This window comes from Schistocerca piceifrons, chromosome 1 (genome assembly GCF_021461385.2).
Source record: "Schistocerca piceifrons isolate TAMUIC-IGC-003096 chromosome 1, iqSchPice1.1, whole genome shotgun sequence".
In the NCBI taxonomy this organism is placed as follows: domain Eukaryota; kingdom Metazoa; phylum Arthropoda; class Insecta; order Orthoptera; family Acrididae; genus Schistocerca; species Schistocerca piceifrons.
In genome coordinates this window covers 398787527-398807000 of record NC_060138.1, presented here as the reverse complement: position 1 = coordinate 398807000, position 19474 = coordinate 398787527, and the positions used below count along the sequence as shown (strand labels likewise).

General features: G+C 45.6%; 1 protein-coding gene across 1 annotated transcript in view; it reads right to left on the bottom strand.

Moving 5' to 3' along the window:
- LOC124787063 (CLIP domain-containing serine protease HP8-like) overlaps positions 1-19474 on the bottom strand; it is a 47323-nt gene that overhangs the window by 14380 nt on the left and 13469 nt on the right. The window contains exons 2-4 of the mRNA XM_047254310.1: positions 11213-11510; positions 6578-6675; positions 2938-3043 (exon numbers count right to left, since the gene is read on the bottom strand). Of these exons, the coding sequence (XP_047110266.1) occupies positions 2938-3043; positions 6578-6675; positions 11213-11510 (502 nt within the window). The remainder of the gene's footprint in view (positions 1-2937; positions 3044-6577; positions 6676-11212; positions 11511-19474) is intronic.

The window sequence follows — 19474 nt, the reverse complement described above, 5'->3', positions numbered from 1 at the left end:
TCGTGATAAACTTCGAATAGGAGTGCAGCATAACTGAGTAAATTTCGGCCCACTGTTTCGTCAGGTCTTGGATTTGATTTTATAACTCGTTCAGCTGCCAAGTAGTTCGCATTTTATGCAACTTCTCTGTCCCCGCTGCAATTTTTATTTTTCAACTTCAGGCAGAAGAGACACGTTTGTAATAATCTTTTGTAATCTATTGTCGTATTTGATTAAGTTTTGCTGACAAAACTTTATTCCATTTTAGATCGAATGCGTCATTGTGTTGACTACATTATTCCATCATCCCATTAATTTCTTCAGTTTTATATAACGTGATTTATAAATTATTTATTTATTTGCATTATTGCCTGTTTTCATTTATATGTGGTGGGTGCTTGACTGTAAAACATAGAGCCTATTAAACAGCGGGTGCTGCTACTAAGATAAAAAGCGTAGTGGCTTTCTCCCAAGCCACAGACAGAGCCAAAACGAGTCAAGAAGGGGAGCGTCTATTCGCAAGCTAGATTTTTATTTCTTTTAAATCTGTGCTGTTTTCTTTTTCTATACGAAGTAGTTTTCTAAAATGGCTATAAAAAACATGGTTGCTCTTTCCCATCACTTAAGACCTTGCTCCGAACATACTTGTCTATTGCATATTGAAGGCTGGTTTGGAATTTCTGTCCATTTGTGCTCCACATTATCGTTCTCATACTGAGTGTTTAATATAGACTGCTCAGATAATCAGCGATCTGTATCTTCCCTCTTGCTCCTCAAAAATATTTTCCAGCGTTTCTTAATATTCTTTTTAATACCTGCAGTCATAGACGCTATCATTGCCTTGTGATCACTCCAGGTTAGGTGATTCGATAAGTTCAGGTCTGTTTGTTGCTAGGTGGTCTAAAACGTCACCTTCACGACTTGGTTCTGTAACTATCTGCTCCAAGAAATTTTTATGGACAAGACATTCAGAATAGTGTGACATGAATTCCTGGTCTGGCACCAGTTTGATGCCGGCCGGAGTGGCCGTGCGGTTCTAGGCGCTACAGTCTGGAGCCGAGAGACAGCTATGGTCGCAGGTTCGAATCCTGCCTTGGGCATGGATGTGTGTGATGTCCCTAGGTTAGTTAGGTTTAATTAGTTCTAAGTTCTAGGCGACTGATGACCTCAGAAGTTAACTCGCATAGTGCTCAGAGCCATTTGCGTCAAACAGCTTGATAGAATGATTCTCCCAATCTATAACTAGCAAGTTGAAGTCACCTCCTATTACAAAAGCACGATCAGAAAACGTGTTCACAAAAATATATTAGTGTCCATTCCCTATGATGTTTTTAAACAAAATACTGAATGAGAAATGCACAGTGCAACGCTTTTGTTTCCTATGTTGACTGGTAGACGACAACACAGCTCTTCACAAACGGAATGATCTACATGGTAATAAAACGCTTTTAAACATTTGTAACACGACAACTGCAGAATTCCTTAAAACAGTTCTCACATTACAAGGAATTTGCTAAATTTCGGTCCCATCTACACATCGATACATTAGTGACATCGCTGAACAAGATCTTTGAGATTGTCAGTTACTTGTATAATCTATATACTCTATAATAATATATGTATAAAATACGTCGAAGTTACGTATCCTCTCGAACTTTTTCCCAAGAGCATTGATAGCTTCCCGTGACAACGGCAGTGCACTACTTGCTCTCTGTACTGATTTACTTAGTGTCTCGGTCGTATGATACTCTCAAATGTCTTGATTTATCTATCAGCAAATTTTATGTAAATCAAACTAGATGCTACTAATGAATCAGTTAAATAAAACATGAAAAGCAACTATAAAAAAGTTTGAAACAGAATGAAATATCAGTGAAGTCTTTCCGCATGTAGCTTTTTCTAGTCCCGTGTTTTAGATCGTATAACGCTCAAGTTTGGCTTACACGACCCAAGATTGTGAAATGGCAACACAAAATGGTTTGTAGTCCGTTACTAGGGAGACACCTAGAGCCACAACAAGACTGACATCTGACTGTCGACTAAAACAGCTCAAGGCATTGTATTGGCAGAATTACATACAGACTGACAATGCTTGTCCAGACAGTCTGTGAAGTGGGCTCCTAGAGCAACCACTAGCACATGACAATGGCGCTGTGGTTCCAAGAAGAACCTTTCACAGATGATAAGCAAATTTTCACGGATGTTTGCGTTATGGGTACTTAGTAAGCCTGATGCACAACTTTATTAACAATTGCAAGTCCAGTCATCTTACAGGATATACACCCAGGATACCTAGAGTGTATCTTACCATCAACTGGCATTTCAAATATTTCCAGTTGGCCAGCCATTTCTGAAATCCGGTTCTCAGAGTCTTTAATACCACAGGCGTGTATAGGCGTTCAGTACGACAGAACATTGAAAGAATCCAAAATAGGTTGCTACCATTAATAGATTTTTGGATCCATACATTTATTCTTACCAGCACCATGTAGGAGGTTATGGAGCCTTGATATTTAGGTGGAATTGGTTTCATCGCACTTGTTATGAAGTATGGCGGATACCTGCGCCTAAGTAATCTGTAGGTGGGCATGAGTCTTATTGGTTGGTGAGTACTGCTGCATTCGTATTTGTCGTACGTGGAATAGCGTAGTGATAAACTGCCAACCATTTCACCTGGAATTCTTTATTCTGATGTTCAGACCCTCCTCCCCCACTAGATGACTACTCAGCACGTAGTCGGAGCGTCCTATGGCACTCAGTCGGCGCGTCGCCTCAAAGTAAATCTTCCAAATAACAGCCAGTCAATCAATGATCGCGTGAGGCGAACGATTCGACGCCTATGTCATCACAGCTAACGGTGCAGCCCCCAGAAGACGTCAAAAGTTGTTGTCGTTGCCGAACTTACGCGCTTCCGATGACGACACACTGCTGGGAGCCAGTATGGAGAGGTGTACTCACAGCCTGTAGGAGCCGAGCTTCCTGCCGTTGACGCAGTGCGAGGCGGTCAGCACGTAGCGGCTGCTTATGAGCGAGCCGCCGCACAGGAACTCCCGCGGACTCCCGCCTGCAAACGTTGAGCACCTCAATACTAAATCAACAAAACATCTACAAATGATTTCGTTCTAATGCTGAAATCATGACATTAGATGGTGGTTACCCGTTAAAACTACTGCTATTATCGAGGTCTGCAATGGACTTAATCGTCGAATTTACGTACATGGAGGTATAATCAGTGCTAGGAGTTTTATCTGTTACCTATCCCTCCTTTAACCTCTGGTAATGTTCCTTAAAGTGAAAAATGTCTATCTGCAGCGTTATGAGTCCATGTTAAATTGTAGGTTCCTTACAACTAGTCGGTTAAGTTTGTTCGAAGCTCTGAGGAACGAAAGGACATTGAAGTGTTCAAACTAACCTACACGTTAACGACAGCTTTACTTCTTTTTAATTTAATCATCTTTCGTTTCTTGCACGATTATGGCTGGTATTTTCAGGATTACACATCCACTTATTGGAATTACGTACCACATCTTACATTTCATATATTCTCTTTAAGAAATGGTAACATTGTTCTGCATGACACTGAACAATATTTATTGGTATACTACTTGTCGTTTTCAGCTATACAGCGATTAGTAAGTTGTAAATGAAGTCCATGAGTTCAAGTCGAAGTCATTCGACCGCAGTCATGAACATCTAAGACGAATAGCCGTAGGAGGAGGAGGAGGAGGAGGAGGAGGAGGAGGATTAGTGCTTAACGTCCTGTCGACCACGAGGTCATTAGGGACGGAGCACAAGCTCCGATTAGGGGAGGATGGAGAAGGAAAGCGCCCGTGCCGTTTCAAAGGAATCATCCTGACATTTGCCTTAAGCAATTTAGAGAAATCACGGAAAGCCTAAATCAGGATGGCTGGAAGCGGCTTGAACAGTCTTCCTGCCGAAGGAGAGTCCAGTGTGTTAACCTCGCTCGGTAACAGCCGTGCGTAATATTAAAACATCTATTATCATCAAGAGCAATGAAAGGGAACCAGTGGCCTTTGAACGATCTCTTTCGTTCTAAGGATATGCACCACTGTGTTTTATTACAAAGCGTAATCAATACTGACGTAGCTGATTAATTTAATGGAAGGAAAAGCGGAGGAGACACCAGGGTGTGAGTTTTTTTTGTGGTTTTAGGGCGCACAACTACAACCGTCATTAGCGCCCAGGACAGGGTGTGAGTGACAACAGTCACAGAGACCTCAATAACGTGGTTGTACGCAATTAAGAGAAGTGTTGTCGACCTCCCTAATGAAGAGACAGATTCTGCCGCCGCGGCTGTCTTATTATTCCTGTCAAACTCTGAAATGGTAATCTGAGTTGAGAGAACGAACTATTAAAACGAGAATTTCTGCTGCATTCTGATTTAGTTCTACCAAATCTCATCTGAAAGCAATAATCGATGACAGTCACTGAGCTGAAAGTTATGAACTTAGATTAGTCTTCACAGGAAATAGGAAAAAATACCTGAAGTAGTAATCAGACATTAATCTCTTACGGTTAGGCAGTATAAATCTGTACTTATTGGTGTGAATTAAACGGCCGTTGCGATTTGAAGCTGAAATTCGTCCTCATCAACCCAAGCTGAATTTATTGTTTGTAGTAAGATTGATAATATTTTGGCTTACGTTATCGAACAACTATCATAGTTAAAACTTTTTTTAAATTGTACTAAACATACAACTTGCCGTAGTTGTATACGAGGAAGGTCTAATTTACAGTGTAATCTATATTTTAAGTAAAATGTCACAGCAAATAACTGCCTATAGCTGATCTATTCTATGTACAATCCTCAAGTTTTGAGAGAGAGAGAGTTGGAAGACTCACTGTATCTTGACACGCTAAGCCTGTGTGATAACTAAAGCTTCTGGCCACTTTCCCCATCGTCATTGCGAAGCTGGCTTTTTCAAGTGATTGTGGTACTGAGTGTGTAACAGTTGGCGGATACTTCATGATGACCTCAAGCAGAATTTTTTTTTCTTAATTGGATTTCAGTTCCCTCCCAGAGAGGAGGGGGGGGGGGGCTGGCAGCAGCGTAATATGCTGCTCTACAGCTTACAGAAAAGTTAAACATAATGAGAATAGAAACAAACAAGAAAAATAGGCGATAAAACTGTAAAATGGCGGTAAGTTGTGGAATTTAAAATATAAAAACACTGTGGTGACGATGCGGATGAAGACACGAAAGAAATAGACAAGCACAATTAAAAAACACGGAGACAGTTTGGTTTCTGTTCGGACGAGATAAAAACAACTAGCGACAGTATGACAGCTGTTTGCAACACTTACAGGTGACGCACAACACTAAACACCCACTTATAACAGCACGATACAGGTGACACGGTGGCAGATGGGGGGAGTGGGGGAGGGAGGACCCGGACCTTTGAGAGGGAAAAGGGGGAGGAGAGGAAAAGAAAATAGGGGGAGCCGATGGAGGGAGGGGACATAGAAAAGGGGGGTCTGGGCGTGGAGGATTGGGAAATGCAGTGGAGGAGAGAGCAGAAAGGAGTCAGTGGAGAGAAGGGAGGCAGAGAGAGGGTAGGCGGGGAAAAAACAGGATGGAAGAGGGGGAAGAGGGAGCCCGGGGAAAGGACAGAGGAAAGTAGGGGGGAGGTGAGAATCAGAGTTGATAGGAGGGATAAATGGAGGGGGAGAGGCCATCATTTGGGAGGGGGAGTTGACGGAATCCACCTTGGGAAAGGGGATAAAGGGTGTAGAGATGGAGGGTAGGGGGGACAAAACAGTGAAGGCGCAGCAGAGGGCGGCGGTTGGAGAGGAGAGGAGCAACCAGGGGGTGAGGGGGATCAAGGCAGCGGGAGGTGTAGATATGTTCAAGGAATAGGAGCAGATGGGGGAAAGGAATCAGGTCGTAGAGGATCCGCGTGGGGGACAGGAGGCGTATACAGAAGGTGAGGCGGAGGGCATGGTGCTCGAGGATCTGTAGGGACTTATACAAATGGTGGGGGGGGGGCGGATATCCAAGTGGGACTGGCATAACAGAGGATGGGACGGATTAAGGATTTGTAGGTGTGGAGGATGGTAGAGGGGTTCAACCCCCATTTCCGGCCAGAGAGGAGTTTGAGGAGTCGGAGGTGGTTCTGGGCTTTGGATTGGATAGAGCAGAGATGAGGTATCCAGATAAGGTGACGATCAATTGCCAAGGTAGGTGAGGGTGGGGGAGAGGCGGACAGGACGGACGCTGATTGTATGGGAGAAGTCAAGGAGCCGAAAGGAGCGAGTGGTACGAGCAACGATTATTGCCTGGGTCTTGGAAGGAGCCACTGGTTACACCATGCAGCAGAAAGGTCAAGGTGATTCTGGAGAAGGCGTTGGGACTCAAGTAGAAGGTAATAAACGTACATATCTACCAGTGTTAGTCAGCTCCTGATGACAACGGAGGAAGGCGCCAGAGGCTTTGGTTAAAATTACAGAGAATTTTATCCAGATGTGTCTTCGAAATAAACTACTTCTCCAGAACATTTTGTCAACGCTAAGTAGAATGTAATGGCAACTGTCAGCAACAAAGAAGACGAGGGGAGTAAGAGTGTGGCGTGCAACTTACGTGACGAGTAGCCGAGCAGCGCCATCCAGGGGTACTGGTTGATGGCGGTCACGTTGCCGCCGAAGACACGCTCAGAGTCGTCATGTCCGCACGTATTCCTGCAACAAATGAGCACACTGCGTAAGGAATAGAAATGTGTCTTCCTATCACAAGCAAGTAACGAAGCTTGTAGTGGCAACACACATCCTCCATTTTTGAGACAATGATCGATGACAGTGAATCTAAGGAGTCGGATTATTGGTGGTTTGTCAGCGCTCGTGTGTGCTCTGGCATTGTCATGCTGAAGGCGGCGTTCCATGTGCCACCGAACCGTTCGAATTCGTGCTTTCAGTTTTCTGGGGGTCTCGAAACACCTTTACGCATGAATTCCAAATGCTCACTTACCTGAAAATTATGTCTGCGTTATGCGACGTCTTTCACTGGTGAGATGATTAACCTGATTCAGATTAGTCTCGTTGGTTGCTGTACGTGGTCGTTCTGTCCGAACACAGTCACACATATTGACGTTAGACACCGTTTCTTTCATTACGAGCACGAACAACCAAACGTCGCACATTACTAGTGTCGATACAATCATCGCTGTACAAAGCTTTCTTTCTTCTACATGTTTCCGTTACACGCCGCCACTGTTACACGCTACAATTCGGAGCCCTCTAGGACAGAGGGTTGCAATGTGCGTCAGCAAAGCAGGAAAGTCGACCTTGCAATATGTATGACATGTACTACCTCAGCAGGTATGGAGAACAGAATAAAAAATTATTACTTTCAGTGTGCCCTCTTACAAATGGCATTAGACGTTTTCTAAAAATCTTCAGAGCTTGTATTTGTCGAATGAATCGCCTCCGTTACTAAATAGGTAACCTGCTACATGGTTTATGGTGCACGATACTAGCTGCAGGTAGCTTATCTAAATGCTTCTAGGGGCAACAATTATTTCATTTTCAATACTTCATACAAAAACCGAGTGTATCTAGAAATTTAAAATGCTGCTATAATCTACCCATTAAGAGGTAGAACCTTATGTCAAAAGGTTGAACATAGTAAGGCTAGTATTACAGTTAGTTCTCTGTATGTGTCTTGTGGCAGCGTAACTCCCGGAGTGACGATACAGAAGTATTTGAGAATGAGAGCACCAAGTGATTTGCACAAACTCTACGCATAATTTCGATGGGGGTAATATTGTTGTCTGCTAAAGTGCACTGGTTATGCATCACAGAAGTGGGGATACATAGTAACTTACTAGGGTCAAAATCGTGATGAGAAAGAGGTTTACACCGCGCGGAGTGGCCGCGCGGTTTGAACCGTCATGTCGCGGACTGCGCGGCCCCTCCCGCAGAAGGTTCGAGTCCTTCCTCGGGCATGTGTGTGTGTGTTGTTCTTAGTATAAGTTTAAGTAGTGTGTAAGTCTAGGGACCGATGACCTAAGCAGTTTGGTCCCTTAGGAATTCAAACACATTTGAATATTTGAAAGAGGTTTATGATGAAAAAAAAAAAAAACGCTGTGGAAGTAATGTTGGTGGCGATAATGCTCTGAGTTCTGTACAGGGTACGACGAACTCGACTGACAAAATTTCGGACACTGTTTAGGGATATTTTCTAAGTTGATAGAAGAGATCCGTAGTTTCTGGTGAATCATTCCAGAGTAAGTGCATTTTCTTAGATTCCCTACCGCCCCCATTCCCCTACCTCATCCCAAACACACACATTCATGTCTGAACATGTGTTCCTCAAAAAATAACTGCACAAGAGTGCAGATGTGTAAAATATGTGCTATGTATCATTTGCAAACAAATTTTTCCTTTCACTCATTGTGATTGTTGCTGACAACAGTAATAATAAAATTAGTCTGCCCTTCAACTTGTATTCAGCAACGCCTCTTATTTGTTTCTCTGACCGTGTCAGTTTTACATTAACAGTGACGCAGACCATTATCGGTACTTAAATGATGCGTTGGCGTATACGCACGTAGTGTATTGCATTCATTGAACCAATTTAAGGGCGCTATGCTGAGCTGCTCCAGCAACTATGGGAACTGGCAATTCTGCACTCATCAACAAAATTCTTGGAGCAGGAAAGGGCAATAGGACAATCAGACTCTTCTTCTGTGTCACTTCACGAAGTTGGTGTAGGCGATTGTTCAGTTGTCATGGAATTCTGTCCCATTCCTGTTCCGTCAAGTAATCTGTCACTCAGAAGAAATGCGGGAAAAAAGGTATGCACCGGCATAGCACTCGCTTTAGCATTTTACAGAGATGTGTGCACTGTTCTGCAGGTTTCATTTTCAGCAGAACCAAAAACACGAGTAATAAATCCTAAGAATTCAAATCCAAGTTTATGGGTTTCCTTATGGCACACTACTTCTGATACGTACAGGAATTCCTTGCAGTAACTGAACTTCTCTCTGTAATACGTTATTTATTCCTAAGCTCTCAATTTTTTTGTGTTTTATTGATTCTTTAATTGGTAAATTTTCTTATCAGCATTCTGGAAATTGTGTACTGACTCGTTCTATGACCAAGTAGGTCTGGCTTGCATGATCCAACAGTCTGATAAATAAATAATAATCATAGTACTTCCGTATCCGAAGCATATTTACTACTTTGTATTTAATGGTTGATGGTTAGTTGATTGGAGGAGAGTACCAAACAATGAGGTCAATGGACCCATGATCTAAGGTGGCAGAAACAAAGAGAGCAACAACACAAACAGCACAGTTCAGTCAAGAGCAAGAGAAAACAGGCGAACAAATAGGTAAAAGGAACATTGGTGCACCAGAAGAGCAAATAACCGGAGGGGGATCGGGAGGGCGGGGCGGAGAGCGGATATGGCGGAAGCAAGTTCACCACAGAAACACTGTGTGCTGCGGCACCAGTAACACCGGCATTTCCCGATCCCCACACCACACCACGATCAAGACACATCGGGGACAACACCGAGTGAAGAAGGCACAAGAAAGAAAGTAGGGCAAATGTGGGGGAGAAACTGGCAGGTATGGAAGCGAGGTCAAGGCCTCATGGCCAACACTAATGCTAATCAAGGGACTAATTCCAGAGGCTAATTCAAGAACTTAAACTTGGGAGGACAAACCACTTTTGCAAAGAAACCTCAGACCAGAAAATCATCTGAGGATCATCCACTAACTCCTGGGACAAGGAAGGTGGAAGGGTGAATTTAGTACAAAGTGCGAAAAGGCAGGGCAGTCCAGGAAAATATGGATAACGTTGAGGGGTGGGCCCTGCAGAAAATTGAAAATGGCAGAAGATGGTAGTTTCCTACTGGGAGAGGGGAAGGAAAGAATGCCATGTGGTTCAAATGGCTCTGGGCACTATGGGACTTAACAGCTGAGCTCATAAGTCCCCTAGAACTTAGAACTACTTAAACCTAACTAACCGAAGGACATCACACACATCCATGCCCGAGGCAGGGTTCGAACCTGGGACCGTAACGGTCGCGCGGTTCCAGACTGTAGCGCCTCGAACCGCTCGGCCACTCCGGCTGGCATGCCATGTGGTGGGAGTCTCCTTGATTTTACAAAGTTCATTGGAGAGTGGAGGTAGCCCCTTTAAGAGTTGGCCCACGATTGAGCCAAAAGTGATTTAACATAAAGCAGCAAATCTACCCCTGGAGGCATAGAGAGAATGGAGGTAAGTGGCCACCTATCAGCTAGACGATCAGTAAGTTCATTTCCCAGGATACCCATGTGGTGGAGGATCCAAAGGAAATCCTCGAAACTAGTAGCAGCACTAACATAAGTGAGAAGGTTGTTGATAGAGACCAAGATGTGCTGGATAAATACCGAGGAATGTACTGGAGGCCACTCATTGAGTCCAGACATAACAAAACTCGAGTGAGGGAGGACTGTTTAATAAAGCAGAGTGCCCAATACATGGCCATGAATGTGCGTGAATAAAACAGCAAAGTGTCCCCCTAATACCTCAAAGTTCGGCAAGGTCCTGAGTGCCACCAAAGGACCTTAGTTGAGCACATTAGGAAACTACCCGTCGACACACATTCTGGTTTGCCGCTGTTCTAGCTCCTGAAGGGAGGCAAACACTGCCGGAGGGGTGTCGAAGGGGTTTGGTGTGTAGCGGTTCTAACCTCCGTCGCAAAGGTGTCAAAAGAAGGTATGAAATAGGGGTGTGATAACACTTCCATGGTTTGACACGGTGGCGCTGGGCAGAATTGTGGTGAAGTTTGGTGCCAATGTGACACCATTAATCCACCTTACATGCCACGTGACCTTGTGAGCTTTGAGCTTTTTTGTCGCATGTGTCGACACCTCCCTGCCAGAAGCGTCGTCCAGCCCGAGGGTGACGACACAGCGCGCCACGCTTTTGCACCATTAGAGAGGAAGTTGCACGCCACTATGAGCCAAATTTGAAATTTACGCATCTCAATGGGTGTGAATTACGAGGTTTCAAAGAGTGGTCCCCTAATTCTGTTGCACAAAATACGTTACGTTTCTGCAATGAGCCGTCCGAGATTACGGGCCCCTTGAACGAAAACACAAAGAAAATATGACTGAACAACCTCCGAACTTTTGACTGTGGAGTCGGCATATGCCTTGTATCTAGTAATAAGCGGTCATTATTGAGGAAAACAAGAGCAGACACGGGAAAGAGTAGCGCCACTCACACGGGCAGCAGCCGCAGGTTTGGGTGCTGCAGCGGGTCCTGTGGCCAGACGGGCCCATCTGGCTTCGGCTTCGGCTCTGGCTTCGGCTTAGGCTGCGGCTGCGGCTGCGGCTCTGGTTTGGGTTTGGGTTTGGGCTGCCCCGGTGGCGGGCCGCAGCAGACGAGCACGAAGCGGCCGTCCCTGCCGCAGACGAGGCCCCGCAGCAGCTCGGCGACGCCCGGCGGCCGCGGCTCGCGACGCAGCAGCGCCGCCAGCCAGCCGCACTCAGACACCCGCACGCACGGCGAGTCGCACCGCTCTGAGGACACAGCACCACCACCACCACTCCTGTACCGTACACATTCCATCAATTACAGATTCGGTTTCTCGGTGCCTCGTACACGAAATATGGACACTGTCTTCAAATGACATAACGGCCACTAACCTTGGAAATACCAAATGTGGGGGAGGGTTTTTGTGCCCACCTTCTGAAAGTATTGTAGTCTAATCAGGTACTACTTTATACTTTAAAAAATATTTATTGTTTTTAATGTAGTCGCATACTAGATTTCATGAGTGCTTAAAATTGTTCTGTTAAACTTAACACACAAATTTAATTCTCAGCAGCGGATGTAACTTTACAGAGGATCCTACTCCCACATCAATACTTCTGTAAAAACCATGTTAATATCAGTCAGCAACAATTAATAAATTTTATATCTTTTTAAGATGACATGAGGTACCTTCCCCTTTCTTTAGTGATACACGTTGTTGAAAATGCGTGGGTATTGTGAGGATTAAATAATTCTCAAACAAAGCAACCAAGCTCCAATTAAAAATTATTTAAACGACCGTCGTTTCTACCTGCACCATGTGAGTATATCTACTAATTTAGCACGCACATGAAGAAACATCAGTAATGCTTAGAGACAGCAGCGTCAGTTAGTAAGAAACAAGAGGTGGACTAAACTTATATTTACCAAGAGCCTTCATTTATTCCGTTTCCTGACCTTCGTCCCATATATTCACGAGGTCGACATTTTAACTTTTGGACCTACTTGTACATGACTTCTCTGCAACAAACAATTAAGTGCCTGACAGAGGGTTCATTGAACCACCTTCAAGTCATCTGCTTACCGTTCCCCTCTCAAGCAGTGTGCAGGAAAAACAAATGCTTAAATCTTTCCAAGTCAGCTGTAAATTTATCGTGATGGTCTATTCCCCCTATTTGCGTGATTGCCAACAAAATATCAAAATATGTTCACATTCGGAAGAGAAAGCTGGCGATTGATCTCCCCACAATGAGAAACGCCTTTGTTGTAATGATTGTCACGCCAACTCGCTTGCAATATCTGTGACACTATCGCTTATTTTCCTATAATACAACACGAGCTGCCCTTTTCTGAGGATGGACAATCATAATATAGGCAGTCTGTTTACTGACTTATCGCACCTTCGAAGTGTTTTTCTAATAAAACGCAGTCTCTGGTTTGCTTTTCCCCCCATAACATTATCCACGTGATCATTCCCATTTAATTTGTGTGTCCTGTCTGTCCTTTAGGATGGGCCAAACTAGCACATACCGTTCTTCATGCCACAGACGTAGGTATACACTATGAAATGTAATAAATTTTGACACTGGACACAACTGGGCGTCGAAATGAATTCATGACGTCAAGTGAAAACTTCTGCTGGAACGGGATTCGAACACTGATTTCCCGCTCTATGCGAGCAGTCGCCTTAAATTCGGCTATCTGAGCACGACTTCCGTCCAACCCTAATTCCCAACTTACGCAGCATCCCCTCCCGTCATACTCATTGCTCACCTCAGTATGTCCATTCTTCTAATAGTTAAAGAGCTATTTAAAACCATTTGACTGCTTATCTCAGTCATCAACAGAACCCGAGATATGACTCCCTTTTTTTCGTGCACAGACCGATACACAACACATTACTGTTTTGTTTTCTTCCTCACAGACAATTTCCACAGAAAACACGAAAGTTGTAGTTAGTTGGTTGGCTGGTTAGTTTGTTTCTTTGGACTGAAAGGGACTCAACTGCAAGGTCAGCAGTCTCTTCATCTGTTTAGAATAAACCAGGAGTGGTTGTCAGGGGAACGAGGTGAAAGGCAAATCCTGGAAAACCTAAGTGTAATTAACACAATAAAAACAGAATAAAACCCATAAAAAAGACCATACAGAAAAGTCGTTAAAGCATGAATACAGACAAGGCATTGAAATTGAGAAATGAAAAAGATTAAAAAGATTAAAAAGGTTGGAAGGATACGGGCCAGGCTAGGTCACCAGGCAGGAGCCACCAAACGGCAAGGGAGCCCCAGGGTGGGCTGGGGAGGAGGGGAGGGGGTATGAGGGCAGGAGAGGGGTGCCCATCCAATATTTAAAGTGATTAGTGAGGCCAAAAGACCTACCTTACAGGGATAAATAGAAACCACCTTCGTGGGCAAAATGTAACACCAGTTCAGCCACTTTGGCGTCATCTGCTAGCACCAGAGGTGGCATTTCAGGAAGATTAAAATGTTGTCTCAAAGCAGCTAAATTAGAGCAGCCTATGAGAAAGTGGGCCACCATCAGGCAGGCTCCACATTGGTAGTGAGGGTGATCCTCATGTCGAACAATATAGCCATGCCTTAGCCAAGTGTGGCCAATGTGGAGTAGACAGAGGACGGTGGATTCCCTGTGAGAAGCATGCAGGAAAGACTGCTATGTGACCATAGTCTCCTTAGTGTTTGGGAGAACAGGGCAGACCATTCTGAGTTCCAGACTTCCAGCGATTGACTGCGTATAAAAGACCAATTTCCAGAATCGGCATACTGATAGCCAGCTTGTCTACTGGAAATCCCAAACGAGAACTACTGGCCATCGAGCTTAGTACAGGTCAGGGACAAGATCCTAGATTACTGCAACCAGTGGGTCAGGAGAGTAGCACTGGTCTATAGCCTGAAGGCTGCTAAGAGAGTCACCATTCATTAGGATACCGTTCCAAGTGCAAGATCGAACATGAATAAGGGGGGCAGAACCAATGTCTCCCTGACCAGAGGCGACAGTGGAGGAAGTAACAGTTCTGAGTTAGTGTGACTGGCAGTGAAGTGTATTGAGGTGCTGTCAGCACTTTCACTTAACTTGGCGAAGGTGTGGAAGCCAAGTTAGCTGGAATCTAAGACCAGTCGCAAAAAGCAACACATCACAACTAAAAGAACCAATTGATCGTCCAGGTAAAGCTCTGGGTGTGGGTGGCAAGTACGAGGGTGATAGAAGTGGATGACATGAGTCTAGGCAGCTGAAAACCAAAAGCCATGGGTGAGAGCCCGTGTCTGCGCGTTTTGTGTGGCAAAGTGTACAGGATGATCAGCAAATACCCATACTAGAGCAGCAATAATAAAATCAAAAATCGTCAGCATATAAGGAGGGCGAAGTGAAGACCCCACATCCGCCGCTAGGCCATTGATGGCCACCAGAAAGAGGGGGATGCTTAGTACAGAGCTCTGCGGGACATCGTATGGGTATGGGGGATACTGAGTGAAGCACCCACTTGAATACAGCACATGCAGTGGAAGGAAGTTTTTGACAAAAATCGGGAGTGGACCCTAGAGAACCCACACATAACATAGTAAGGATGTGATGACACCATATCACTTCATAAGCCTTTTGTAGGCTGAGGTGCTGATGGCTGGCAGAGGCCATCAGATGGTGGACCCCAGGTGAACCAAATTATCAGCAGTGGAGCGGTGTTTGTGAAAACCACCCTGAGATGCAGCCAAAGGGCCCCAAGGTTCAAGGAGCCAAAACAGCTGTTTGCCCACCACGCATCTGAGCAACTTGCTGAGAATGTTGGTAAGGTTCATTGGGCGATAACTGTCTACCTCTAGGTGGTTCTTACCTGGTTTCAGTACCGGGACTTCCGCACTTTCTCGCCGTTAAGATGGAAGCTCTCTCTCTCAGTCTAGATCTGATTATAGAGGGCAAGGATGTGATGCTGACAATCCACAGAGATATTTCAGCATGTGCTTGTGGACGCAATCTGGCCTTGAGGCTGCATCAGACCAATGGACTAGGGCACTGCAGAGTTCCCATTGAGTGGAACCATTATTTGGCTCCAGGTGGCAGGTAGCAAAAGATGTGCATTCACTCCACCTGCTGTTTAAAGAGCCAAAAGGTGGGGTGGTAGTTCTCAGATGAACATGACTGAGCGCAATGTTCAGTAGAATGTTTCATAACATTATCTGCAGCATAAATCTTACCACTTAAGGAAATACTTGGTACACCTGCAAGGGAGTGCAAGGTGTAAAGGTGTCTGATCTTTGCCCATACCTGTGATGGAGAGGTACGTGACCCGGAGGTAGAAAAGCACCACTCCCAGGATTCTTGCTTTTTCGTTTTATGAGATAGCAGACACAGAATGGAGCCATTTAAAGGTAATGAAGTGCTCCAGTGAAGGGTGGTGCTTATGGCATCGGAGAGCCCACATACGATCTCTATTGGCTGCAGAGATCTCTGAGGTCCACCAGGATATTTTCTTTTACTGGGGATAGATCTCGAGGAAGGGGGGATGACTTGGTTGGCTACCAAGAAAATGGCTGCCGTTTTATGCTGAACAGCTGCATTGCCCATATGGCTGGGTGTCCAGAGGAACAGTGCTGAGGGAGGGACAGGAAGATAGAGAAGTGGTCACTACTGTACAGTCCATCATGGACAATCCAGTTGATAGATGGTAGAAGACCAGGGTTGAAAAAGGAGACATCAATGGCTGAATAAGTTCAGTGTGGCACACTGAAGTGTATGGGGGCACCAGAGTTCAAAAGGCAAAGATCAAGTCCTACCAATAAAGTTTAGATGTCTTGACCATGGCCAGTTATCATTGTACTGCTCAACAAAGGGTTATGGGTGTTGAAGTCGCCCAAGTCTAGGAAAGTTTGGGGGAGCTAAGAGAGTAATGCAGACAGTGCATCCTGGAACACACCATCAGGAGGGAGATAAGCATTACAGATTGTAAAATCCTGATGTGCCCCCACCCAAACAACAACAGCTTCCAAAGGTGTATCAGGAGGCACAAGATCACTGTATACAGGGTCAAGCACATACATAAGAACTCCACCTGATATCCTCTCATAGTTTGTGCACTTCTTTAAATAACCTTGGGAACCATGAAGGCCAGGAGCGCAAGTTGCTGGGAACCACGTTTCACGGATGTCAATACAGGATGCAGGGTAAGTGCTTAAAAGCTGCTGTAGCTCAGCCAGGTAGTGGAAAATCCATTACATTTCTACTGGAGAATCAGACTGAATAGAGGTATGAAGCGACTGGGTGGAGGTGGGACAGGGCAGCTTACGACACAGGATCACGTACCACCACTGGTTGAGATGGCAGGGGTGGCACAGGGGAGCCACTGACATAGGTTCTGTGGAATATTGCCTGGAGAGATCTGTTGTCTCAGGGACCAAGAGTATCTCCACCTTGGGCACAGATGGAGTACATGCAGAGTCCAATAGTGTGGAGGCTACCACAGTTTCCTTTGTCTTAAGGGATTTAGTTTTGTCCTTCTCCACTGTAGACAATGACTGGGAAGGTGTCCCTGAATTGACTTTGGGAACAGAGGAAAAATGAGAAATCCAATGGCAGCAGCCTTTGGTTCCTTCAGCCACTGGCTGGCATCTGGCTGTGGACCAGCGTGATGCATCGAAGGAAGAGTCCTGAGGGACCTCTTCCCAGCTACAGAAACCAGAGGTGGATGCTGTGCCTGAGGCTGGGTGTCCCTAGCAGGTGGGGAGCAAATGCACCAAAGTGGGTGTGGTGGAAGCATGAAAGGGCCCCTAACCGCCTGGGGGACTGATATCAATGGATGGCCCTGTGGGCACGCCAAAAGAGGCTCAACAGAGGAAGGCATCATCGACAGAGAAGGTGACGATGTTGAAGCTGTAGTGTAAGATTTTGTCATTTGTATGAGATTAAGACTCTCATACTTTTTCTGGCGTCTTGTCATGTGAGCTCGTCCATGGTCTTATATTCCTGGATTTTGTCCTCACGTTTAAAAATGGAGCAATATGCTTAGCAGGAAGAGCTCGCCATAGTTTGCACAGATGGTGGGAGGGTTTCAAAGAATGGTCACGTGCAGCAGATGTACACAATCCCTGTTGACAGAGGTACCAGTGCAATGGAAGATTTATGTCCAAGTTTCATACACCTGAAGCATCTCAAAGGGTGAGGAACCTAGGGTTTCATGTCACACCAGCAGACCACCAGCTTGACCACCCTCGAAAGCGAAGATGAACGCCCCAGTAGCAGCTCTGTTTTCCCTTGGTCCCCTATGTACATGGCAGGTGAATTTTTTTGTTTTGTTTTGTTTTGGTTTTAGGGCGCAAAACTTCAATGGTCATTAGCGCCCGGTCCGTGACTTAGGAACCAGTAAAAAACCGAAATTGAAAACCAGCAGCAATGGGAACGAAAGTCATAAAATTGGAGAAACTAAAAGCAGAAAGAAGGCTTAAAAATCCACTACAGAAAGGGGTTGGTTGTCCCCCAAAAAAAAGCTTCAAATGACTGACGTCATTTCACTGGCACTAATAAACTTGAGAACGCGGTCGGCTGAGCGTGTGTCATCTGCTAAAATCGACGATATATCAGGCGATAGCTGTAGACGGGAGCATAACAGATTAAAATAGGGGCACTCAATTAAAACGTGTCTTACCGTCCACAGCTGAGAGCAGTGGGCACAGAGTGGGGGAGGATCGCCGCTTAAAAGATGTCGATGGCTAAAAAGACAGTGCCCTATCCGGAGTCTAGCTAAAATTACCTCCTCCCGACGACGCGTTCGGGAGGAAGAGGTCCAAGCACAAGGAAGAGCTTTTATGTCCCGCAATTTATTATGGCTAAGTGTCGACCAATGCGTGTGCCATAAATGAACAACACGTCGACATAGAACGCTCCGTAGATCGGCGAAGGGAAGCGATTGAATAGCTGGCCGAGGAAGAGAGACTGCAGCCTTGGCTGCAATATCGGCCGCCTCATTTCCACAGATACCAACGTGTCCCGGGAGCCATAGGAACGCCACTGAGACGCCCCCCAGGTGGAGCAAGCGCAGACAGTCCTGAATCAGGTGGACCAGAGGGTGCACAGGATAAAGAGCTTGGAGACTGAGGAGATAGCTGAGAGAATCTGAGCAGATTACGTATTGTATCCGCTGATGGCGGTGGATGTAGTGGACAGCCTAGAGAACAGCGTAAAGCTCCGCAGTATAAACCGAACACTGGTCGGGAAGCCTAAAGTGATTTGGGGTGTTTCCAACAATATAGGCACTCCCTACACCTAACGATGTTTTCGAGCTGTCGGTGTAAATAAATGTGGCATCCGTTATTTGTGCACATAGACCAGCAAATGCCCGACGATAAACAAGGGAAATCGACAAAGGTCACGGAGCGGGCAGATCCGGGGACGGAGCCAAGGCGGTGCTGTACCCCAAGTTGTCAAGAAGGTTTTAGGAAAGCGGAAGGAAAGAGAATGGGGCAGTCGACGGAAGCGGACTCCCGGTGGTAGTAGGGAGGAGGGGCGGCCTGCGTACCCTACATCAAAGGAGGCGTCGAAAAAAATGTCATGGGCTGGATTAGCAGGCATGGAAGACAGATGGCTAGCATAACGACTCAGAAGGACTGCTCGCCGATTGGACAGCGGAGGTTCAGCAGTCTCAGCATAAAGGCTTTCCACAGGGCTGGTGTAAAAAGCTCCAGACACTAAACGTAATCCACGGTGGTGGATAGAGTCGAGACGCCGAAGAATAGACGGCCGAGCAGAGGAGTGGACTATGCTTCCATAGTCCAATTTCGAGCGCACTAAGGCGAGATGGAGGCGGAGAAGGACCACTCGGTCCGCTCCCCAGGAGGTACCATTCAGGACACGGAGGGTGTTGAGGGATCGCAGACAGCGAACCGAAAGATAGGAAACGTGGGAGGACCAGCACAGTTTTCTGTCAAACATAAGACCCAAGAATTTAGCGACGTCCGAAAACGGAAGGTTGACAGGACCTAGATGTAAGGAGGGTGGAAGAAACTCCTTACGTCGCCAAAAATTAACACAAACGGTCTTACTGGGAGAAATACGGAGGCCGGTTTCGATGCTCCAAGAGTGGAGGCGATCGAGACATCCTTGAAGACGTCGTTCAAGAAGGCTGGTCCGTTGAGAGCTGTAGTAGATCGCAAAATCGTCCACAAAGAGGGAGCCCGAGACATCAGGAAGGAGACAATCCATAATTGGATTTATGGCAATGGCAAACAGT